The 22,125-nt window shown below is 42.4% G+C and overlaps 1 protein-coding gene across 9 annotated transcripts in view; it reads left to right on the top strand.

Annotated features, from left to right (window-relative positions):
* Positions 1-22,125, top strand: part of rims1a (regulating synaptic membrane exocytosis 1a) — a 241,813-nt gene that overhangs the window by 214,220 nt on the left and 5,468 nt on the right. For 7 of the 9 annotated variants that reach the window (XM_070542782.1, XM_070542781.1, XM_070542785.1 and 4 more), the window contains 4 exons: positions 9,171-9,331; positions 9,408-9,622; positions 17,057-17,089; positions 18,087-18,252. In XM_070542782.1, the coding sequence (XP_070398883.1) occupies positions 9,171-9,331; positions 9,408-9,622; positions 17,057-17,089; positions 18,087-18,252 (575 nt within the window). The remainder of the gene's footprint in view (positions 1-9,170; positions 9,332-9,407; positions 9,623-17,056; positions 17,090-18,086; positions 18,253-22,125) is intronic. The other 2 variants (XM_070542783.1, XM_070542784.1) reach the window with 2 other exon arrangements.

The following is a 22,125-nucleotide window of genomic DNA, read 5'->3' on the forward strand; positions in this document are numbered from 1 at the left end:
CTAGTCACTATTGCACATAGCCCGGGTCCACCATCATGCAAGCACACGCACACACACCACCTTCATGTACACACACAATTCAGTCATCGGAACAGGGTCCGTTGGCAGTCCCAAAGCATTGATTAAAATCACGCGCCTGCTCAGTCATGACCTCGATTCTGTGGAATGACCTTCCGTCAAATTTCGGACAAGCACCTTCGCTCCCCAACTGGACTCATTTATGCTCCCTTGCTTTTATACAGAATGCAACGTAACAGCCTGTCTCTTCAAATCCTTTAAAATTCTTGTTTTTATCCCTCTTGTTTTATTTGGGTCCGATTTTTATCTCACAATATTGTGTGTGTATTAGGGATGCTCCGAGTCGATCATGTGGTTTTCAGGAAATTGGAATCAGTTGGAATTTAACCATAAAACAACAAACATTACTTTTTAAATTCATCCTGGGAAAAAGATTTTCAAACGGCATCCTAATGGCTTCGTTTGAAATTCAACAAGTTCCTTTGTTTCACAGACAACAATGCAGTAAGTCCCACAGTGTAAGGTGGTCCAGGATTTCACGCACCACACATGCGAGTTTGCTAACACAGAGCCTAATGTCTGTAATTTGGATGCATTTTTAAATGAGCAGCAAAGGGAGTGGAATAAACATGTGTAATGTGAGCACACTGGGGATTTAACGAGGTGGAAAAGGTGGCGCTGCTTTTGATTTGCATTCTTACAGAAATGACCCTGCTCAGTTTGCTGAAATCCGACTAAGCCAGCCGACACTAAAGAAACTAAGAAACCAAGAAATAGTCTAAAGACAGCAAAATGCCCAGATAGTAGCATATTTATCACACTGGATGAGCGTCTGTGGTTGCAAAGTCGGGTTCTTCAGTCTCCTTAAGTCACAGCTTTCTCTTCCTACCTTTACAAACGCTGCAGCTCTACAGGTGTTTTGTAGAAAACAGTTACTCTTCTGCAGACCGCCATGTGCCGTGCCGTCCCTGTTGCTGAAAACAGCCGCACACCGAGTAAACGATTTAAAATATGAACGACAAGCAGGGGCGGAGCTTGATATGTGCAACATGTGCGGCCGAACAGGGCGGCAGTCTGGGGGGTGGGGCATTTAATTTCCTTTTATTTTTTTTTAGCATCAACCAATACATAAACAAAACATAGAAACTGCATATTCTTCATAATAATAATAGTGATGAGTGATGATAATAAACAACAAAGTTGTAGGTGTAATTTTTTTTCTTGTGTGTGTGTGTGTGGGGGGGGGGGTCACAGGGGGTTCTCGCACAGGGCGCCATTTAGGCTAGTTCCGCCTCTGACGACAAGGCTACTTTTACCTTTATTCTAAATATTAACACGTTTCTTTTTCATTTCAATAGTAAACGACAGCTGCGCAGTGGTTAGCGCTGTTACCTTGTAGCACGAAGGTCCTGGGTTCAAATCCCGGCCTGAGGTCTTTCTGCGTGGAATTTGCATGTTCTGCCTGCGCACGTGTGAGATATTTCCGGGTACTTCGGCTTCCTCCCACAGTCCAAAAATATAGCTGTGAGGTTGATTGGCCTCTCTTAATTGTCCTTAGGTGTGAGTCTGCTTGGCTGTGTGTCTTTGTGTGTCTTTGTGTTGGACTGGAAACCTGTCCAGGGTCTACCCCTCCTATTTGCCCAAAGGCTGCTGGAGATAGACACCAGCCCCTCTCGACCCTGCAGGGATAAGCGGGTACAGAACATGGATGGATAGTAAATGATTATTTTATTTTTAACAAATATTCTTAATATTAACACGTTTTGTATTGATGTACTTCCTAAACAAGTGATACTTTATGGTAAATAAGCTAAAGAAATGATAGAAAGAAAGAAACACATTAATGATTAACAAAACTTAAAGGACTTAAAGGACAACTCTGGTGTGTTCTCCGTTTTTCTTAATGCATTTCTAAAGTATCGGATCGGGACTCGGTATTGCCAGGTTCTAATCGGGAGCAAAAACGTGATCGGAACATCGCTACTTTGCATTATTGTCTTTGTTGTGTTTAATGCTTTGTTTGTCCTCATGAGTGTGTGAAAGCACTTTATAAATCAAGGTTGTTGTTCTTCTGAACATTATATCTCTTGCTTCAAGCATCCATGCTCATTTTACCAACGATTGCTTTATGCTGGAGATGCTGTGATGGAATCAGGAGCCACTGAACTTCAGCATCTCCAGCATAAAGCTATCCTGTTTTGATGAAGTCCTAGCCTGCCTTTAGACTGATTTAGTGTTAAAGACAATTTGGGATTATCAAAGACAAAGTTGTGAATTGCAATCTGTCAAAATGATCAACACCAGTAAAAAATCGATTAAATATGGAAAATATCCAGTCAACGCGATCCTCCTTCCTGGTAATTAGTTAATATAATATTGTAACTCGGTTACTTTATCAAAGAAGTAAATAGTGACTATAATTAATTATTAATGGAGACGGGCTGTTGGGCCCCTATATGACCTGGGTCAGAGTATGGTCTCATTGCTGGTGAGAGCTGTACTCCACCAAGACTGCCCTTTATCACCGATTCTGTTCATAACTATTATGGACAGGATTTCTTGGCAGCCAAGGTGTTGAGGGCATCTGTTTTGGTGGGCTAAGGATCAGGTCTCTGCTTTTTGCAGATGATGTGGTCCTGTTCATCTGACATTGATCTCCAGCTTTTGCTGGAGCAGTTCGCAGTGGAGTGGGAAGCGGCTGGCATGAGTATCGGCTCCTCTAAATCCAGGAATGCCTTGGGGTTCCCCTGGAGGAGCTGGCCCAAGTAGCTGGGGAGAGGGAAGTCTGGGCTTCTCAGCTTAGGCTGCTGCCCCTGCGACCCGACTCCAAATAAGCAGCTGAAAATGGATGGATGGATATAATTACCATACCAGTTCATTTGATTTAGAAAAGGGTAGAATGCCTTCTCCGGGTCAGGGATGAGGTCCTGCCCTAAGTGGAGGAGTTTAAGTATCTTGGGGTCTAGTTCACGGGTGAGGGAAAGATGGAGCATGAGATCGATAGGCGGACTGGTGCTGCATCTGCAGTGATGCGGGCGTTGTACCGGTCTGTCGTGGTGAAGAGAGAGCTGAGTCAGAAGGCAAAGCTCTCGATTTACCGGTCGATCTACGTTCCTACCCTCACATATGATCATGAGCTTTCGGTAGAGACCAAAAGAATGAGATCGCGGACATAAGCGGTCGAAATGAGATTTCTCCGAAGAGTGGCTGGGCTCTCCCTTAGAGATAGGGTGAGAAGCTCGGTCATCCGGGAGGGGCTTGGAGTAGATTCGCTCTTCCACATCAAGAGGAGCCAGTTGATGTGGCTCGGGCATCTGGTCAGGATGCCTTCTGGACGCCTCCCTGGTGAGGTTTTCCAGGCACGTCCAACCAGGAGGAGGCCTAAGGGGAGACGCTGGAGGGACTATGTCTCTCACCTGACCAGGGAGCGCCTTGGGATTCCCCCAGAAGAGCTGACCCAAGTAGCTGGGGAGAGGGAAGTCTGGGCTTCTCGACTTATGCTGCTGCCCTCGTGACCCGACTCCATATAAACGGATGAAAATGGATGGATGGATATAATTACCATACCATACCAGTTCATTTACATGCAGCATGAGAGCTGACCAAAACATCCTTCCCATAAAATACATTACAATACAATGAATTTAAAACTGATAAAAACCAATAAGGTCACAAGAAACAATCAAAAAACCAATATGATCACAGACTTGGTCATAAAACCACGGGCCAAAGGCCAAATCATAGAAATGCATTTTTAAACAAGATTTAAAAGCTCCCCCCATGCCTTATATCTCATTGAGAGCAGTAGGAAATCAGCGGACCTCAGTGCTTGCCCAGAGACATAAGAGCAAGAAGCTCAGGGAGATATTGTGGTGCCAGGATGTTGAGAGCTTTAAACGTGAAAACTAAAATCTTAAAACAAATTTTAAAAACAACGGGAAGCTGTGCAAGGACAGGAGTAATATTACTACAGCAGCTGGTGCTCGTCAGAAACCTGGTAGCAGCATTCTGAACAACCTGGAAGCGATTCAGAGACAGGGGAGCCGATTAGGAGAGCACTGGCATAGTCAAGGCGGGAGGTTATTAACGCGTAAATCACTGATTCCAAGTGCCTCCCCTTCAGTAGTGGTTTCAGGCGTGTTAGTCTGTGCAGCTGGAAGAAGCATGATTTTACCACAGCGTTTATTTGAGGAACCACTGAGAGACCAGTTTCCAGTTTGACCCCAAGTGTAGCTCTCTTCCAAACATCACAGACACTGAGCAATTCCTTGCAACGGGCGTTTATTCAGCAGGCATGTCTTCAAAACACGTCATCCACACCTCTTGACACCGTAAGAACTTTAAATACAAATACACAAGTACAAACATCACTTAATATAGCAAACAAAAGACATCATTTAGCTTTAACAAAAAAGACTCAAATAAACAAACAGTGTTTCCCATAGGGATTTTTCCAGTTGTGGTGGTGGTGGTGGGGGTGGGGGGTGGGGGGGGTCTCACCTTTATGTTAATATTGTGTTATTTGATGCACTCCACTTAGAACTGCACCAATCCAGCAACTGCTACATTTCAATAACTAGTATTAAAGGTGAATACACCAATATTTGCACAAGAATAATTTTTGCTTTAAACTCTCAGTGACACACTTTGCGGGGGGGTTTGCATTTAATTTTTCTTGACATCTGGAAGAACATCTCCTTTTGTCCCCCTTTATTTGACTTTCTGCCCCCTTTCTTTTGGTCCAAGATCATTACTGGGCTGGCCCCATTAAACACGTTCTACACCCCTGCTTAGTAAACATAATGAAGTATTTTGAAGCCAGTATAAAAATGACTGAAACACAAATTTACATATTTGGCATTATTGACCAATATCTTTGATTTAATTTATTGTTAAGAACATCAAGATGCATTACAGTGAACATTTTAATAAAGTAAATTTTAATAGTGCAGAGAGGAGACAACCCATAGAAGCACTGATTTGATCTCATTTCAGAGATTAGAACAGGTCAGATGCACCTAATAAATAGAATTACTAATGTAAACTCAGGAATCTGTTTCTTTGCTTCACTGTTCTGGTGCTGAAAATATCACTAATGCGGATCAAAGGATCTTATTTATTATTTGGAAATTAGTGGGTGTGGTTTACATCAATACATTATTTTAAATCTGAAATTGATATGGATTGATCAGAAGTTGCTATGTGTATTGTTTATTTGAAAACTATTTACAGAGCAGCCTCAGAATTGAGATTAAATATTTTTGATCACAATAGTAAAAGTATTACAGAACAAGTTTTTCAGTAAAATCAGAACATTAGTATTTAAGTGCATGAATGAATGCATCTGAACTCATGCAGTAGGAACTAGGAAATATGAAATACTAGAACCAGACCTAACTTTTTAATTTTTTTAATTTTAATTTGATTAAACTGATTTTTTCCTAACGTTGTTGTCATTTTTCCCCACACACAGTTAAACAAAACAACGTTGATTAAGGTGTGTGTGAGAGAGATGAGAGAGAGAGAGAGTTAAAATAATAAAAAAAAAAACCCGACCGGAGCGGAGGCAGTGACCGGCGCAGCACGTCAGTTCTGTCTTGTCAAATGCACCACGTACGTTCTGAAAAAAGTAACTTTAAATATTCAACCGAAAAAGAGGCGAGCTGAGGAAAACCTAGGGAGCACTGAAGAAACATGAGCGACAGTGAAGCAAGCACAGAGAGATCCGTTACTGTCTGTGTGTGTGCGTGGATACATGGGCCGGACTGAGCTCCCAGCTGCAGAGCTTTGTGTGTAGGGAGGGGCGGGCGCGCTATGTGACTGGCCAATCACAGAGCGTGAAGGCAGTCAGTTACCCAATGAGGATTGTCCTTCAACACGATTACAGATATTTATGAGTTTTACTCGCTTCATGCTCGTATTCGTCAAAAATGCTGTAAGCACCCTGCCCTGCCTCCTCCTCCTTGCTGCCTGCCGGCTGTGATCACAAGCAACGACAGAGTAGTTCCCGCTTCTTCGGGAAACAGCGCAAAAAAAAATAAATGAATTAATTTTTAAAAAATCAATAAAACTTGGGCTCTTGCAGGCGTGGTGCTGGGAAACACTGAACAAATACTTCGTTGGCTGCTTGTCTTGAAAAGAGATTCCTGTATCCATAGAAGCCACTTCAACACTGTTATTCTGTTATTAGCTCCTCCAAACATCACTTTCTTAGCAGTAGCAAGGTTCTGTGCTTCTCCGTGCTCACACTAACTGTATCTGCCACGTGTGATGAGATTTGGCGAGATTACGTCAAGTTCACGCGACATTTCGTAACAGAGAGTTCATAGCCTCTTAAAGGGAACACATGTAATTACTGAACAAAAAGAAAAATGAAATGTAATGCACTTTAAGCTACATTTACATGGAAATGGAAATTAAATATTCACTCATCAACAGAAACAGTAAATTGTGTAAAAACTTCTAAACAGCAACACTTACACCAAGGCTAGTCACTCATTCTTTAAAACTGAGAACAGGAATGTTCTGAGAGTTGGGCCTAGTAGACATTGTGCAGGTAAAATAAGATTGCCTCAATTTTAGCCTCATTGAGGCACAAAACGTTAGCAGCTAACCAGTCCTTCACCATGGTCAAACACTCTGAAAGCATGGAGGAAATATTTGGTTTGTCCACTGCGATATACAGCTGGCAATCATCAGCATATATTTGGTAGTTGAGACCAAAGCATTTCAGAATGTTACCCAAAGCTAGAAGATAAATACAGAAAGTAGAGGTCCCAGTACAGAGCCCTGCAGGACACTCCAGTGCAGTGGGACACAGGGGGAGGAGCAGTCACCAATTTGATCACTGAAGGGGGTGCTATTGGATAATTAGGAGCAAAACCATTCTAAGGAATTACCCGCTACCCCACAAGTACTGCTAAATTTAAAATGCCCCATACAGGTAGCCAATTTCAGTTGACCAAGCTGCAGATGGTTCGGTCAAAGTCTTTTGAATCTTAAGGTAAACCCAGGTCTCACACTCTAACCTCAAAATTTCAGTGGTACACCAAAAATTCTCCTTTATGGCATGATATATGTTATACAGGGTTTCCCCCAGAAAATGAGTTAAGCCTGGCGGCATTGGCCGTCTGGTGGGGTGCGGTTTGCTCCGAGCAGTGGAGCCTCTGTGAGAGCGGGGGTGGGGTGGTTGCACATGTTCCGCTGCTGTTTCTCACCACTATCAGCTGATGGAGGGCTCTAGTTTCGTTGCGCCGTTCATGTCAGTGGACACGGTAGGGTCGGGGAGGGGGGCGGGGCATGACGCTTAGCGTGGCGGGTGGGCAAGCAAAGCCTGGTGAGCCGCCAGGTTCATAAAGCGCTGGGGGAAACCCTGTAATATATATATTTATATATTTATTTTACACCTCCAATGAAATAAAGCTAGCCAAAACACTGGAAATACAAAAAGGTTTAAACTGTTGAACCTAGTTTAGACGAAACACGTAACGCCATTATCCGTCCTTTCGAAGGCTCTCCAGCAGGCTCGTAAGGATGGATGGATGGAGTTGAGCCCACCTTTCTAAAGAGTTATCCAATGAGACGGAGAATGCAAGCTTGTGATTAGTCAGGATGCTACTTTCATCAACAGCACAGCCACTGTGCTCTCGAAAAACAGAGTCCCGAAGATATCTGGTAACAGACGTGGAGCGGCTTGAAAAATACCTCACAGAAAAACTCTAAAAAATATGAACGCTTTATTCACCTGTGACTGGAGAAGTAAAGATACAGAGCAAGCGTTTCATTCATGGATGGAAATGATGGGAAACGTGGGTTTAGAGGTGGCGATTGCATGAAGAGGTGGAGGAAAATGAGAGACATTCTCTGGTGTTTGAAAGGTGTTAATGAAGGCTTTTAAAAAGAAGCAGCAGCAGCCTTGCATGCGTTGCAGTCGATGACGCAATGCTCCCTTCCCAGCTCGGAAATTATTTGCACACTTGTTCACCACCACACACAGAAGACCATAAGGTGCAGTGCGAGTAATGGGATTGAGCCTTCGTATTCATGTCTAGGCCTGTGCCTGCCAATGATGACATCAGACTATGGCAATACCACTTGACCATAATATATTGCACTATTGCTTCTGTTCTTTCACATAGGTTTTGGAAATAATTCAGCAGTTTTTCTTTTAATTCAAGTTACCAGCTAAATGTTTTCTTTATGACTCATACCAGAGGCAGTGGCCTGGTGGTAGAGTCCGCCCTGAGACTGGAAGATCGGAGTTCCGTTCCTGGTCGGGTCATACAAAAGACCTTGAAAAAATGGGACCCAATGCCTCCCTGCTTGACACTCAGCATTAAAGGGCTGGATTGGGGGGGTTAAGCCACCAAATATTTCCAGAGTGCGGCTGTGTTTGCAGCTCACCGCTCCCCCAGGGGATGGGTCAAATGCGGAGAACAAATTTTGCACACACATCAGGGTGTGTGTGACAACTGATGGGGCTTTAACTTTAACTTTAGCTGTAAGTTGTTAATAAAACACCATGTTGTCTTTGTTTTTAAATAATGTGAAACTACATAAAACCAACATCAGACTGTGCCAGAAAGCACACCTGTTCTTACAAGTCAAATTTAGATGTGTTTACATAATTAGCAGCCCTTTCCATTTATATAAATGTGGAATTCTGTATATGTTTTTAGTTCTTATGAAACTAAATCCATTCATTCTTTCCAAATGTTGTATATTTGTTATGTGTTTAATAAAGTTATTTTATATTGAGCCTCATTGAATCAAAGTCCGAGCTGCTCAGGGTTTCCATTTATCAACCAATATTTGTGCTTTTATTTAACATTTCATTTGGCAATATAAATAACCCTCCCCCCAACCCGCTTTGGAGTCCCCTAACTCAGAAAGGCAGTACACAAGTGCGGGTCATTTCCCATTTATCATATCTGGTAAGTTCAATTCTAGTGGAGATGAGCCAAATGAACCAGAGTGAATTAAATCAATTCCTAAGAAGTTGTGTTTTAGGAAATCACTGGATATCCTCTCGTCTCCATGCCTTAGTGCTTTATTTGATAGCGATGTCAGCTATGTGTTGTTCTCTGGTTCATACAGCATCACCTCTTACCTGAGTTTAACTAAAACATTTCTGGTGTGTCTGGTTACTGCAGCTTTATAAGGACCAGAGGAGGAGTAGTGAAAATGTTTCCCATAAGTCCTCAGACAGTGATGTCAGCGATGTGTCAGCCATCTCTCGAACCAGCAGTGCCTCTCGCATCAGTAGCACCAGCTACATGTCAATCCAGTCAGAGAGACCCAGGGGACGCTTCAGGTATACTCACATCCTGCCTCAGAAACATCTCTTTGTAAGCACAGATTGCTAATATTTTCTAACATGTCTCCATCAGCCGAGCTATGCGGGCATCAGGCAGACACATAATGAAGAGCACCAGTGTGAGCGGTGAGATCTATGGCATGGAACATGCTGACGGTAGCCAGTCAGACACGGCGCTCGGCAGCCTGGGAAGCGGGATCAAAAAACGGCGCTCAAGCCTGAGTCAACGGGTTGTCGCCATCCTTCCATCTAGGAGGAGCCGGAGTACGTCACAGCTCAGCCAGACAGGTCAGAGAGCAGAATTACTCTCAGATATGTCAAAGATAAAATATGAGAAATAATTAGAGACATCAACAAAAGGTGCTTCATCAGCAATGCATTTGTCACCCTGAAAACTCACCCTTTTTTAACTATGACTCATCACTTCCTCTAAAAACAAACAAAAAAAAACTGTAGACATGAGCATTTACACTGAAGTCATACATACCATGGTAGCCTGTGAAGACTGGACAAATGAAACTTTAAACATCTAGAACATCCCACTGTTGTCACTGTTCAGTCAGAGAAACTGTGAGATCAGCCCAGAGGCTAGATCATTAGGGTTTATGGTTTTACAGCTGAGAGTCATCTGCATAGAAGCTTTGAACCATGGCTCTGAAGGGGCTGGACAAGAGGCATGAAAATGGAAAACAGAAGGAGACCAAACAAAATATTTAAAGGTCCAAATTTGAGTTCTTACATTGTCAATGTTGGGAAGAATTTTTGATTTAGCCTTAGTTTTTTGGTTCAAGATTTAGTTATCCATCCATTTCCTTTACCCACTTATCGCAGGGAGGGGCTGGTTCATATCTTTAGCAGGTAGAGTACACCCTACACAGATGTCCATCGAAGGGGAGCACAGACACACAGGACAAACAACCCAGCACACACAATCACACCTAAGGGCAATTGAGAGAAACCAATCAACCTACCAGTCATGCTTTTGGACTGTGGGAGGAAGTCGGAGCACCAGGAGAGAACCCACGCATGCACACAGGGAGAACATGTTAACTCCATTCAGAAAGACTCCAGCTGGGAAACGAACACAGGGCCTTCTTGCTTGCTGCAAGGCAACAGTGCTAACCACTGCACCACTGCAGTCATCCACTTTGTTTAATTTTTAGTTTATTGTTACTCGACTAAATTAGTAAGCAGTTTTATGCAGCTATGTAAAAAAGAAAATATTTGTTTTTTTTCTGATGCAACAATTTTCACCTACTGTAAAATAAATGAAAACTACACTTGAAGCTGTAAGGTAACATGAAAAATACAGATTTCACTCTTCGTTTCAACAAAACTCATTTACAACATTTAAAAATAAAAAATGTTATATGGAGTGAGAATATAAATGGAGAATGTGCAAATCAGATATTATTGAGTGTTCGTTCTACCAGATCTCTCTAGCTGAGTTGGGTAGACTAGTCTCCCATCAAAAGCCGGCTGGCTCTCCTTTTGATGTCTTGCTGTCTCGACTCTGTAACGCCTACTGCACACAGGAAGCAAAAGCGGCGCGGAACGGCAGCAAAACGGCACCACTTCAAATAGAATCCATTGTAGTATGGAGTGTAACCTGGTCGTATTAACCATTATAAATGGTAGCCTGTGCTCATGTTAAGTTCCAACATCGACGAAGCTGCAGGCGTCCAGTCGATATTGAAGAAGTCAGGCTCAGACATATCTATCCTGGCAAATTATAGGCCTTTCTCCAAACTTCCTTTTACTTATTATAAATGATTGGAAATGGCTGTCTACCAGCAGCTGGTCTCGTTTTTAGATAATTCTGATATGTCTGACACGTGTGATGAACTGTACTGTTTGACATGTTTCAGTTTGATTTAAGGCTGGACATAGCATGGAGTCTGCTCTGTTGACGATATCTTTGTAGCTATGGATCAGGGTGCAGCTGTGGTACTGCTGGGTTTGGACATAACAGCCACCTTTGACACGGCTGACCATGACATGCTGTTGGATCACATAACATTGGGTGAGGATTACTGGGTCGGCTGTTGAATGGCTGCGGTCGTACCTCCTGGATGGGAGGTTTTGTGTTATGGTGGATGATGCTGCGTCCCCTTGGGAAGACCTGCGGTGGGGGGGTACCACAGGGTTCAGTCCTAGGCCCACTACTCTTAGCCTTATATTTACTCCCCTTGGGAGTACTCCTGCTAAAACATGGCGTTAAATTCCGTCTTCACCTGCTACTGGAAAGGCTGAGAGACTGGGTAGGCCTATCAGGAACTGCTCTGGAGTGGTTCTCCTCATCTTTCTGAGTGCTCCTTTTCTGTGGCCATCTCCAAGCTTAGGTCCTCCACCACCTCTCTTACCCATGGTGCCCCACAAGGTTCTGTGCTGGGGCCTCTGCTCTCCCTCCTCTTCTGCTTCCTCTTCAGCACATCCTGAACTCCTTCGAAGGAATCTCCTACCATATTTATGCAGATGACATCCAACTGTACATCTCCTTTAAGCCCCATGAGATGTCTAAGCTGCAGCTGTTGCACACCTGCTTAGACTCTATCAAAACCTGGATGGCTGGGAGTTTTCTACAGCTGAATGAAGATAAGACTGAGATCCTCATCTGTGCCCCAGACAAGCTGGTTCCCAAAGTCAGAGACTCTCTTGGTCAGCTTGCTTCTCACACCAAACCCTCCGTCAGGAATCTTGCTGTGACCTTTGACCCAGCTCTCACCCTGGATTCTCATGTCAGTTCTCTTGTTCGCTCCTTCTTCTTCCATCTCAGGAACATTGCTAAGCTGAGTCCCATTCTGTCCTGCTCTGAACTTGAGACAGTTATCCACACCTTCATCTCCTCACGCTTAGACTACTGTAACTCTCTTTTCACGTGTCTGAGCAGAACCTCCCTGAACCGTCTACAGGTGGTTCAGAATGCCTGTGCTCGGCTTCTGACCAAGTCCTCCAAACACACCCACATCACCCCGCTTCTCCTCCAGCTTCACTGGCTGCCAGTCAATTTCAGGGTTCATTTCAAGATCCTGGTTCTGGTCTATAGGGCCTTACATGGACAAGCACCATCTTACATTGGTGATATTTTTAGTCCCTACACCCCCAGCAGGTCCCTGAGGTCCAGTGATCAAAGCCTACTGGTTGTGCAGCGCACCAGGCTAAAGACCAAAGGTGACAGATCATTTGCTGCTGTGGCCCCCAGACTCTGGACCTCTCTCCCCCTGAGCCTGAGATCAGTGGACTCAGTGGTCTCCTTTAAAAAGCAGCTGAAAACTCACTTGTTCAAGCTGGCTTTTGTATGACCTTCTTCACCCCTCTCTCTTTATTCTGCTCTCCCCACCTATTCCACCTTCCTCAGGATCCACTGATTTCCCTCTTTCCTATTCACTCTCTCTTTCTTTCTTTACATTTTTTAATCACAATTGTCTATTTTTTGCTCATTTTTAATATATTTTTAACCACTTTCTAAATTATTTTTTATATTTTTACATTTTTTGTTTTTTGTGACGCACCTCGTGATTTTTATCTTGAGAGGCGCTATAGAAATGATATTTTCTTCTTCTTCTCCTTCTTCAAAGCCATACCATACCATAGGCCCTATCAATTAAAATGTTTTAAGCCTAGTCTTGCCTCCTTGCCGCCCGGTGGGACCGGTGGCGCCAGTGTTCAGCAGCCTCGCCTCTGTTAGTGCGCCCCAGGGCAGGGCAACATCTGTGGCTGTGGCTACATCTTAGGTTATCCCCACCAGTGTGTGAATGTGTGTGTGAATGGACGAACGACTGTGTTGTAAAGCATCTTGGGGGGTTCCAGGACTCTAGAAGGTGATATATCAAATGCAGACCATTTATTATTTACCATTTTTAAAAGTAGACAAGGTGTCTGCCCCACGGACTAAAGCTGGGAGCTGGGAGATGGTTCCACAAGAGAGGAGCCTGATAGCTAAAAGATCTACCTCCCATCCTATTGTTAGGTATTCTGGGAACCAACAGTAAACCTGCAGTCTGAGAGCGAAGTGCTCGGTTAAGAACGTATGGAACAATCAGGTCACTGATGTATGTTGGAGCTTGATTATTAAGAGCTTTATATGTGAGAAGGAGGATCTTAAAATTATTCTGAGTTTAACAGGCAGCTAGCAGCAGGTAGGGAAGCTAAGACAGGAGAGATATGATCTCTCTTTTTAATTCTCATCAGAAATCTTAATTAAATATGTAAAGTTAGACTACAGATGTATTTTGGGTTTTAATTTAGATCAATAAGATGTGATGATTCTATATAAATATAGAATCAACCTGACTGATCTTTGAATGTTTAACCAGAAGAATTAGGATTCTTTGTTTTTTCATGGATCGTAACACACTTCGTATTAATTCAGACAGAGTCAAGTTTATAAAAAGTAAGAAATTTATCTTCTAAACAATTAAAAACATGAGAACTTGAAACAACTTTATGTGATGGATGAATCTAAGTGGATGGAATGTGAGGTGTGATGATGTGTGAATGTGATGTTATCAAAATCCTCGTATCGGAAGAATCTGAGTTCTGAGTGGAAGTGGATTTGGTCTGCTATAAACTAAAAAGCTAATTTCTGATAAAACGGCATCAGACACAATCATGCTGTGTCTACCTCACCCTTTCTGGAGACCCTCTTCGTGGATCCGGAGGTCAGGAAGGTCGGATGACCTCTAGGCACCGAGGTTCAGTAGATTAACCGCAGTACTGACCACTCCAGTCCAGAGATGTCACCAGGCACAGCAGGTTGGAGCTAGTTTGCGTATAGAGCAGCTGTTTCTGAGTAGCTGAAGGAACAAGTTGCTGTGTCAGCTTTGTGGCGTGCGAACAGGTTTTCACAGCTTGTCAAAAGATGCAATGGGAGAAGAGTTTTCCTCCGGTGGCCAGTCCAGAGTTGTCTCAGCTGACTCACAATGAAGTGAGTTCTGTTTTAATAATTGTCATATTTTGACTTAATGACAAATGAGAGTTTGACACGTAAAGGGGTTTCACCAACAAACCTCAAAAACCACACCTTGCTCAGACAAGTTCAGTCTTTTTGTTCTGTGAATGTTTCTGTTTGCAACAATCTTCACAAGACAAAACAGTTAAATGGCAGGGTTCGCACTGACTGGATATTAATATTTTGTCTGAGAAACTCAAGCCTGCAGATGCGCTGGTATTTTTATCATTTATTAGATAGATAGATAGATAGATAGTTAGATAGATAGATAGATAGATAGATAGATAGATAGATAGATAGATAGATAGATAGATAGATAGATAGATAGATAGATGATAGATAGATAGATAGATAGATAGATAGATAGATAGATAGATAGATAGATAGATAGATAGATAGATAGATAGATAGATAGATAGATAGATAGATAGATAGATAGATAGATAGATAGATAGATAGATGATAGATAGATAGATAGATAGATAGATAGATAGATAGATAGATAGATAGATAGATAGATAGATAGATAGATAGATAGATAGATAGATAGATAGATAGATAGATATTTTTATTCGGTCAACAACAACAATTTATCATTTTACATAAAAGTAATCAAGCAACCGAAAAAAGGAATAGGTTGAAGCCTAGTGGCTTATAATTAGCCTATCCTTGACTCCCACAGACATAATCAAATCCTTAACCAAGGCTGATAGCTAAGATGCATAACATTTAAAGAAAAACAATGATAAATCAAGAAATCAAATCAACACAAGGTTGGACATCAAGCTAAGTTTCTATAACTTTGGAAGATGCAATTTTTTTAAAATTTTCTTGAAAAATGACAAAGAATAACACATCTTCAGTTCATCATTAAGTCCATTCCATAACTTCACTCCCAAAACCGACACACATCTATACTTCGCATTAGTTCTCACTTTAGGTATTTCAAACATATAAGACCCCCTCAAATCATATTTTCCATCTCTTAATTTAAACATACTTAAAATACAAATTGGAACATTCTTTTTCACCACTCTATACATCATTTCTAAAGTTTTAAGATGTATAATGTCCTTAAATTTTAACATAGCTGATCCTACGAAAAATTGGTTTGTGGACTCCCTATATCCAGCTTTATTTATTATTCTAATAGCTCTTTTTTGCAATTTAAAAATTTAATCCAGATATGTTTTGTATGTTTTCCCCCAAATTTCCACACAATAACTCATATAAGGCAAGCAAAGGGAAGTGTTCAATAAATAAAGGCAGCTCTTGTGCAACAAATCTCTTGTTTTATAAAGAATAGAAATAGACTTAGATAATTTCCGTTTCACATGATCTATGTGAGACTTCCAACAAAGTTTATCATCAATTATTACTCCTAAAAATTTAGTCGCACATCACGGAGGTAGCTAAATCAATCAAGGAAATATTTCCATCAGAACATCTGAGCTGACACCGAGCTCAGCGCAGCTCGCTGTCAGTGCGCACCTAGGTGCACAGCGAGCTAAAGATGTGTAGAGAACCAGAGCGCATGCAGGAAGAGTCCGCTCTCTGAAGCGAGTGTTTCCCGAACCCTGTCTCTCAGAGAGACTTGTCACTTAGAAAATGTTCCCTGATGATGAAACTTTGGCTGAATAGCACTTGTTCCTGTCTCCAATGTGGCGACACATCCCTGAGCCTGTCCGAAGCAGAAGTCCAGACTCTCATATCTTCAGCTCAGAAAGCTCCTATAGAGACATCTGATTACGATCTGTTCAGGTTTACGCAGACAATCTTTACATTTAGAACTGGCATACAGTTAAAAAATGAATGCAGTAAAATTAAATTACATTTTAATTAAATATTAGTTTGTTTACAAGCAGAGAGCCACATCAGATGGATGAAAGAGCCGCATGCGGCTCCAGAGCCGCGGGTTGCCTAACCCTGCCCTCAACCATGATGGTGAACCATCTTTGTTATCAGCTCATGTGAGAGTTGTTCTGAGACCCCATGGTGCTAATCTTCAGAAAATATTCAAACAGGAGGAAAACTTACCTTTGGCCCGCTTAAATACTCTTTCTCATAACTGGATTCACCTGTGTAGGGAGGTCAAAGGTCAGTGAGCTTACCAAACCCGTTTTAAATGCCAATAGTTAGTTGTAAAGGGTTTGGAATCAATAAAATGACAACAGTGCCCAAATTATTGTTTAAGCAATTATTGCACACTTTGTATGAATCCTATAAACTTTGTTTCACCTCTAAAACATCACTGTGTGTGTCTCCTATATATGATATAGTTAACTGACTTTTTTTTATCATAACCACCATTTATACAGGAAGTCATGAAGACCGCTGCCCAAACGTTAGCATCCCACTGTAGCCTCCTGCTCCACCCATTGTCTGTCTTAGCGTGACAGTTGCCATTGGTAACACAACAATTAACCCACTTGTTCAATTAGAAATAAAGATAGCTTAATAAACAAGCTGAGTTATAGCACAACATGCTCAAAGTGGATTTACCATGAAATAGGATCTTTGATACAAGTTCACACAAGAGAAAGAGGATGGTAGTTACACTGTGTGTGTGTGTGTGTGTGTGTGTGTGTGTGTGTGTGTGTGTGTGTGTGTGTGTGTGTGTGTGTGTGTGTGTGTGTGTGTGTGTGTGTGTGTGTTGTGTGTGTGTGTGTGTGTGAGCGAGAACACTGAATGATGATCTCTAAACATGAAGTCTCCTGTAAATGTGTCAGATTGTTCTTGTTCATTCGTCTTGTTGGTGTGTGTTATTTCAGAGGCAGCGGGTAAGGCGCCGGACAGACAGAAAGGTAAAGATGAAGGAAGTCAAACACTCCAGGCAGGAAGCTAATGTAGAATTCAGTCCTCAGAAACACACACGCACGTACACACATGCACACACACACACACACACACACACACACACACACACACACACACACACACACACACACACGCACGCACACACACACACGCACGCACACACACACGCACGCACACACACACACACACACACACGCACACACACACACGCACACTTACACACACACACACACGCACGCACACACACACACTTACACACACACACACACACACACTTACGCACGCACGCACACACACACACACACACACTTACGCACATGCACACACACGCACACACACACACACACACGCACTGAGACCTATTGTATTTAACCAGATGAGTTCCTGGTTGTCAGCTGTACAAGTTACTGATACCTGTAGGGGATGAGAAGCCCTTCCTGAACTGGCACGCCTCCCTGCTTCACCTCCCACCACTCTTTGCTTAAAAGGCTGGTTCAGCTCTAGAAGAAGCCTGGATGGTTCACACGAAACTATTCAGGGCTACAATCTGTGAATTCACCTCTTCATTTTGGATCCAAAGCCGACCTAAATAAAAACGACAGGCTTCTGAAGAGCTTTGAACACTTCCTCCATTTTCCTTCTATCCCTCTCTACACATTGCAATGTGGACTGACTGAACCACTCTTTTGGTGATCTCATCACCAAACAGTAACTGATGCTTGATCTGAGTGGGGTATCAACACCCGAACAGCAATGTTCTCATTAGTTGAAATGTTGATGAGGTCATCATGGGGTTTTATTATTATTTTGCATGGACTTCATTTCAACCTTAAGTTATCGGGCTTGTCCAAGTTGTTGTTTAACAAGTTATTTAGCTTTACTTGTGTTCAGGCTCAGGTTTGGTGTGAGGACACCAAGAGGCCTGATAACAGATCCAGGTTATTTTAGTACTGGTCTAACACTCGTTCTCTGATTTTTCCACAGAAGCATCAGCAGGTAAGAAGATTAGTAAAGCCGGCAGCAGCAGCATCCAGAGGAGTGTGGAGACGGGCATGGCAGTGGAGTATCCACGAGGAGGATCCACCATGAACCGGCAGGCCAGCAGGGAGTCCACTGATGGAAGCATGAACAGCTACAGCTCTGAGGGGAAGTACGTGCTCAGCTGAAGTCCTGACAGTTCTCTTTAAGACTTTTTGTGCAGCAGGAACCAGTCAGATGTTTTTCAACCTAATTAAGCTGCTCAGCCGGGCTCACTTTAGCTGACCCGTAATTCCGACCCTGCTTAGCCTTAGGCACAAGTTGGTCGTGTGAGTTGCCGGAACCTAGCAGACAGTTGCCGAAACAGTCCTTTCAAAATAAGACAGTTCCCGGATCTGCAAGATCTGGCTCAAATTAAGCCCTGACTGTAAACTGTACGAACGAGCAGAGGGCAGCAGTGTGCCCTGGAAGCATGAAGTCTGCTAATTAAAGAAGTAGAAGACACTAGCTACATGTTGCTGTACTTGTTAGTTTGAATAATAAACAATGAAATCGAAAGACACATGAACTTTGTCAGGTCGTCCTCATGTCCAGAAGCCATGTATGTTATCATTTCCGCATGCTATTAGCTGGACACCAGCCTCCGAGTGGTGCCCCCCCCTCCCGATTCCCTTACTCACCTCAAGTTGCTCATTCATCTTTTCTTGGTACCAGAACTCCCAATCCAGTCCCAACGTGTCAGTTCCGAAGTCCTTCAACTCAAGTCTCCTCTCTTTTGTACACTCGTTCTGTTCGTTCCTGCAGCCTGCCGTCTATCCCAACACATGCTTGTCCGCTAGTCAGTGGCTAAGTCAGCATTGTTTACGTGATCTCCACAAGCTAACGACGACGCAGTTCTCCACTTGTTACAGAGATGACGTGCTCCTCCAAGGGCTCCTTCTCAAATGTTAACTTCGGACATGGGTGTCCTTTGGCTGGTAATCCGTGTTTACAAACAGCATAGCTACACAGTGTGTTCCGGGCTTGCCAGCCGTGGCGATTAGCCGGCTTGCTAACCCTCCTTTGCCAGCCATGGCGCGGCCGGTGCCGCTTCATAAAAGATCGTTTTCTTTCTTTTTCAATATCCTTCATCTGGTAACAAGCTTGTTTACAAAGCTGCTCTCATCCACGTTAATCGGGTGTTGTGGGAAATTATGTTCCCCTCAAATATTCTGTTTCCCTTAGACAGTCAAGAGCAAATATTTCCAAATTCACAAAACTTATTGTCCATTATGAGGACTAAACAAGCTCAAATAAAAGATGGTTAAACTGAGTGAGATTACACCTTTTACATAACTTTCAAAAATGATGAATAAGCTATAAAGAGTGAACAGAAATGTTTTTACTGAACGTTTGTTCTTGTTTTTAGGAGGACACTTAGATATAAAATATCACAAGCATAACATTACTACATTACATCTTTTCTTGTAAAAGTTGACCACAAATATTGTGAAGATAGCCTGAATATCGACCCCCCGACACGGGGGGACAAAATAATTTTGGGGGACACAATTTCTCACAACACCTGGCCTCCCAGCAGACGTCACCCCTCCTCCGTGTGTGAAACGTGACAGCTTCAAGATTTAACAGAACTAGCTTGCTTCCTTCAGGACTGGTAGGTTGATAAAACAGTCATAATTATAAATGCTTTTTTACTGGTTCAGTAGTTATATGCTTGTGTGGGTTAGGCTAGAGAGATCTGAAACTGATTATACGATCAATCCGATGGATCAAACTCATGAGTGAGCCACCGTAGCTGCAATACTTTCTCTGAACTGCGCGGCGCTAAAGAGTCGCATTTTTATCATGATTTCAATGGATTTCACACATGGGGCCTTTAAAGTTCGCAAAAACACAGCAAACCATGGTTTTACCTTCAGTTATCCTACTGAAGTGGGAAAATGAAAAACATGAAAAGTGATTAAATGAATCAGGAAAGCAGGAAGAAATTTTATTTCTGTTTTTACATTTTTCACTTTATTGCCAACTATAATTTTGTGTTTTCATCTCATTTACTTTCTATTTAAATATCTTCATCTGTAATCATTTTATGAGGATTTGTGCTGCATTGTTTTAAGAAAGAATCAGAACACAACATAAAATCTACTTGAAAGGTTTATTTTTCAATAGGTTTTGAACCTTAAATGTTGCTGAAATTCATCTGGTGTGTGAGAATTTAAAAACAGTCTTTTTGACAATTGTAAATAGAAATAAATATACTGTGAAATAGATATTAGACCACGTGGCCCATTCCTACCCAAATTAACAATAAACCAGCTTTTATCAAGAACTTCCCCCCTCCTGCATGTTTTCCATGTCTCTTCAGACCACCTGATTTACATATCTGCATGGCCTTCTCAGGATGACATCAAGTGCTGCAGAAACCTGTGAATCACTCATTCATTTAGAAGAAACACTATGAAGGAAAAACCAGAGCAGGGCTGCAGCTGCTACTGAGAGAGGGCCTGAAGTCTTGTTCACACCAAATGTACAATGGATGCGATCCAGTTTCAAAGTAAAAGTTAATTTCTGGTCATTTTTGATGTTATTACTTGACCTTTGGGTACGCTACAAGGGTGAGTGTCATGGATTTTATCAATATGTTTATCAATAACCCATTACCTGTAGTGAAGAGAGAAGGAGACAATGAGCAGACAAGTCAAACAGTTAGAACTGTGGCAAGATGCCGAAGCAAATGCACCGAACATCTGTTCACAAGGTTTATTTATAGAGAGAGATGAGAGGCAGAGAGAGAATCAGTGTGTGTGTGTGTGTGTGTGTGTGTGTGTGTGTGTGTGTGTGTGTGTGTGTGTGTGTGTGTGTGTGTGTGTGTGTGTGTGTGTGTGTCAGGAATGTGTGTGTGTGTGTATGAGAAAGTGAGAATGCAGAGAGCAATACATTACATCCAGTTGATTGAGTACATGATCGGGAATTAATAAACATAGATTTTGCCATAACAGTGAGCAAATACAGCGCAAAAATAAGAAACTTTTATTCAAAGGTTGATGAAAATATGAAGGTTTTCAATTTTGATTTAAATGTTACCAGAGTTTGGACAAATTCGAGGTCATGAGGAAGATGATTCCATCTGTGAGTGCATAGCTAAAAGCAGCTTCAACCTGGTTGGTTCTGACCCGAGGTTCTACCAGCTGACTGTTTCCTAAGGATCTCCGAGCCCTGCTGGGTGTCTATACAGGAAGGAGATCCAACTTGTGTTCTGGCCCCATGCCACTGAGTGGTGATTTATAAACCAGCAGACGTACTTTGAAATCTAATCTGTAGTTTACTGGTAACCAGTGTAGAGATCTAAGAACAGGAGTGATGTGCTCGGTTCTCTTGGTTCTTGTTAAGACTCTAGCAGCAGCATTCTGAATAAGCTGCAGTTGCTTCACAGCTTTTTGGGAAGACCAGTTAGGAGACCATTGCAATAGTCCAGCCTGCTGGAGATGAACGCATGAATGAGTTTGTCTAGGTCTTGTCTGGACACGAGACCCCTGATGATAAAACGCTGATCTAGTTCTAGCCTTAATGTGACCAGTGAAGCTCCGGTCTGAATCAGTTATGACACCAAGATTTCTAACCTGGGTCTTTGTCTTTATTCCTCTGGAGCCAAGCTGAGCAAGAACCTCCATCCTGTCCTTATTTCCAAAGACAATAATTTCAGTGTTGTCTTTGTTTCACTGGAGGAAGTTTGATTGCATCAAGTCCTTAACTTGCTCCAAACAATGACAGGGTGAGTCTAGAGGACCAGTCACTATGTGATTGAGATAGGTAGATCTGGGTGTCATCTGCATAACTATGATAGGTAATGTTATTGTTTATGACCTGACCCAGGGGGAGCATGTAGAGAGTGAAGAGTAGTGGTCCAATAATTGAACCTTGAGGGACTCCACATGTCGTGGTGATCAGCTTTGATTTGTGATCACCAATATAAACAACATAACTCCTGTCTTTGCGATAGCACTGGAACCAACTATGGACTGTGCCTGAAAGTACCACCCAGGTT

The sequence above is a fragment of the Nothobranchius furzeri genome, chromosome 12 (assembly GCF_043380555.1).
Source record: "Nothobranchius furzeri strain GRZ-AD chromosome 12, NfurGRZ-RIMD1, whole genome shotgun sequence".
Taxonomy (NCBI): Eukaryota; Metazoa; Chordata; class Actinopteri; order Cyprinodontiformes; family Nothobranchiidae; genus Nothobranchius; species Nothobranchius furzeri.